This window comes from Mizuhopecten yessoensis, unplaced genomic scaffold, assembly GCF_002113885.1.
Source record: "Mizuhopecten yessoensis strain PY_sf001 unplaced genomic scaffold, ASM211388v2 scaffold3959, whole genome shotgun sequence".
Classification (NCBI taxonomy): Eukaryota; Metazoa; Mollusca; class Bivalvia; order Pectinida; family Pectinidae; genus Mizuhopecten; species Mizuhopecten yessoensis.
Genome location: NW_018405305.1, coordinates 15286 through 17088, shown reverse-complemented (window position 1 = coordinate 17088; position 1803 = coordinate 15286). Strand labels below are relative to the sequence as shown.

Below are 1803 nucleotides of genomic sequence, written 5' to 3'. Positions count from 1 at the left end.
GTATTGGGTCATAGTCACGGCAATTCGGTGATGTTTTCGGCACCAAATCGCATATTTCCCGATAAAATATGGCAGATGGAAGTAAATAACGTCTACAAAGGTGATATTTCACAGTAATAAAGAAGTATTTGGTTCATAACTGGATCGTATGGGGTAGTATTGGGTAGTATTGGGTGGTTTTGGGTAGTATTGGGTGGTATTGGACTATTGGGTAGTATTGGGTAATTAGACGCGCCCTCGAAAACCGATGACACCAACCAGGGTACATCAACTGAAACACAATAACTGAATAAAGCAGAAAAGTGGAGGGACGAACTTTAGTCAACATGACACAGTAACACCTGAGTTTACACATATCATACTAAATCTACATATCTTACCGTCAAACAAATCATCGTCAAACAGCTGCAAATACTGCTGGGTTACGGCCGCCGACATTGCACGTTGTGATTTTTTTGTCCGACGTTCACTGTTGAAGTATTTTTCTTGGTGCGACGATATACCGGATTCAACGATGTACAGGATCGGACAGGATCCGAGAACAACATCAATGAGGCTTTAACTTATACTGCAAAAAAGTTTGTACGCTAGCGTACATGTCACTTTTTTTCACTCGTTACTCCCATTCAAAACTTAAACAGATACGTTACACATTGTATTGGTCAAGTGTTACACTCGTGCTACATCAATGAAATGATCACTTGTGACACGGAATTAGGTTATCTAAGTCCGTGCTTGTGATGACCTATATGCGCCTATCTCAAATGTTCACATAACCAAGTCGATTTTATCTGGGAAATTAATGCACCAAAACAGAAACGTGATCAAAGTGAACATTTACACGTTACATGTTTTCCAAGTGATGTGATCCCTTATCCTCACATATCCATCCTTTTCTTTCATAGCTTTTCACTAATTAGTTCTTTAAAATCCTTTATAGTAGTTAAATTTATTTGAACATCTACAATAACGTACACAAATTAACCATTATTATATGTGCATTCATGCCTTTGGATTTCCCAAGATTTGAAAATGTTCCCCTTGAAAACTAAGCCACCTGATGCAAGTACAGTTTGTAAAAGGTCTAATTACATTGTTCCCATCAATATCCCACGAAACAAAACCAGAATCTAGAGTATCTTTGTTAGAAGCTACGATTATAGAACCATTTACAACGTATCTGGTCGGCAAAACTGTTTACGTCAGCAAAATTAAATTCACTCGGTATTCGCTTTAAATTTACACATTGTACAACAATGTTAGACTTCAGTTTTATCGTGTAAGAAGTACAGCTTTATTAGACAAATACAGGTGACGTATCTGCTGAAATTTTAACGGACAAACCACGAATATCGAGTTTCATGCAGGATACTTGATAGGCCTATATACTTAAGGAATTAATGTCGATTGATTTATATGCGATATAAGATACCTTTAGTCAATATACCAGGATATTTTAAACTTGTATTCACCGATAATAAATGCTTGTATTATGGGTGTTTTGTTTAGTAACGTATCTGGCAAGACATTTTGCGACAGTAGATAATCGCTAAAAAATATTGTTTTAGCTTAAATTATTGATATTGAATTAATCAAGTTTTGTTTAGACAAAAGTAAACTTAAACTATGAAAGAAAACATATGAATTTTAACTTAACTGAAAAAAATGGAAAGCTTTTTGTACCAGAAAAAGTGACACGATAACGACTATTCGAGTATAATGGCATGTATGAAAAATTTACCGTACGTTTTTTTTTGTTTTTGTTTTTGTAAAACATATCAATGTTGAAACAGTGAACTAAAG

At 35.1% G+C, this 1803-nt stretch overlaps 1 protein-coding gene across 1 annotated transcript in view; it reads right to left on the bottom strand.

Moving 5' to 3' along the window:
• Nucleotides 1-503, bottom strand: part of LOC110448232 (active regulator of SIRT1-like) — a 36037-nt gene extending 35534 nt beyond the window's left edge. The window contains exon 1 of the mRNA XM_021494381.1: nucleotides 381-503. Within this exon, the coding sequence (XP_021350056.1) occupies nucleotides 381-438 (58 nt within the window). The 5' untranslated portion in view covers nucleotides 439-503. The remainder of the gene's footprint in view (nucleotides 1-380) is intronic.
• Between the last annotated feature and the right edge of the window lie 1300 nt (nucleotides 504-1803).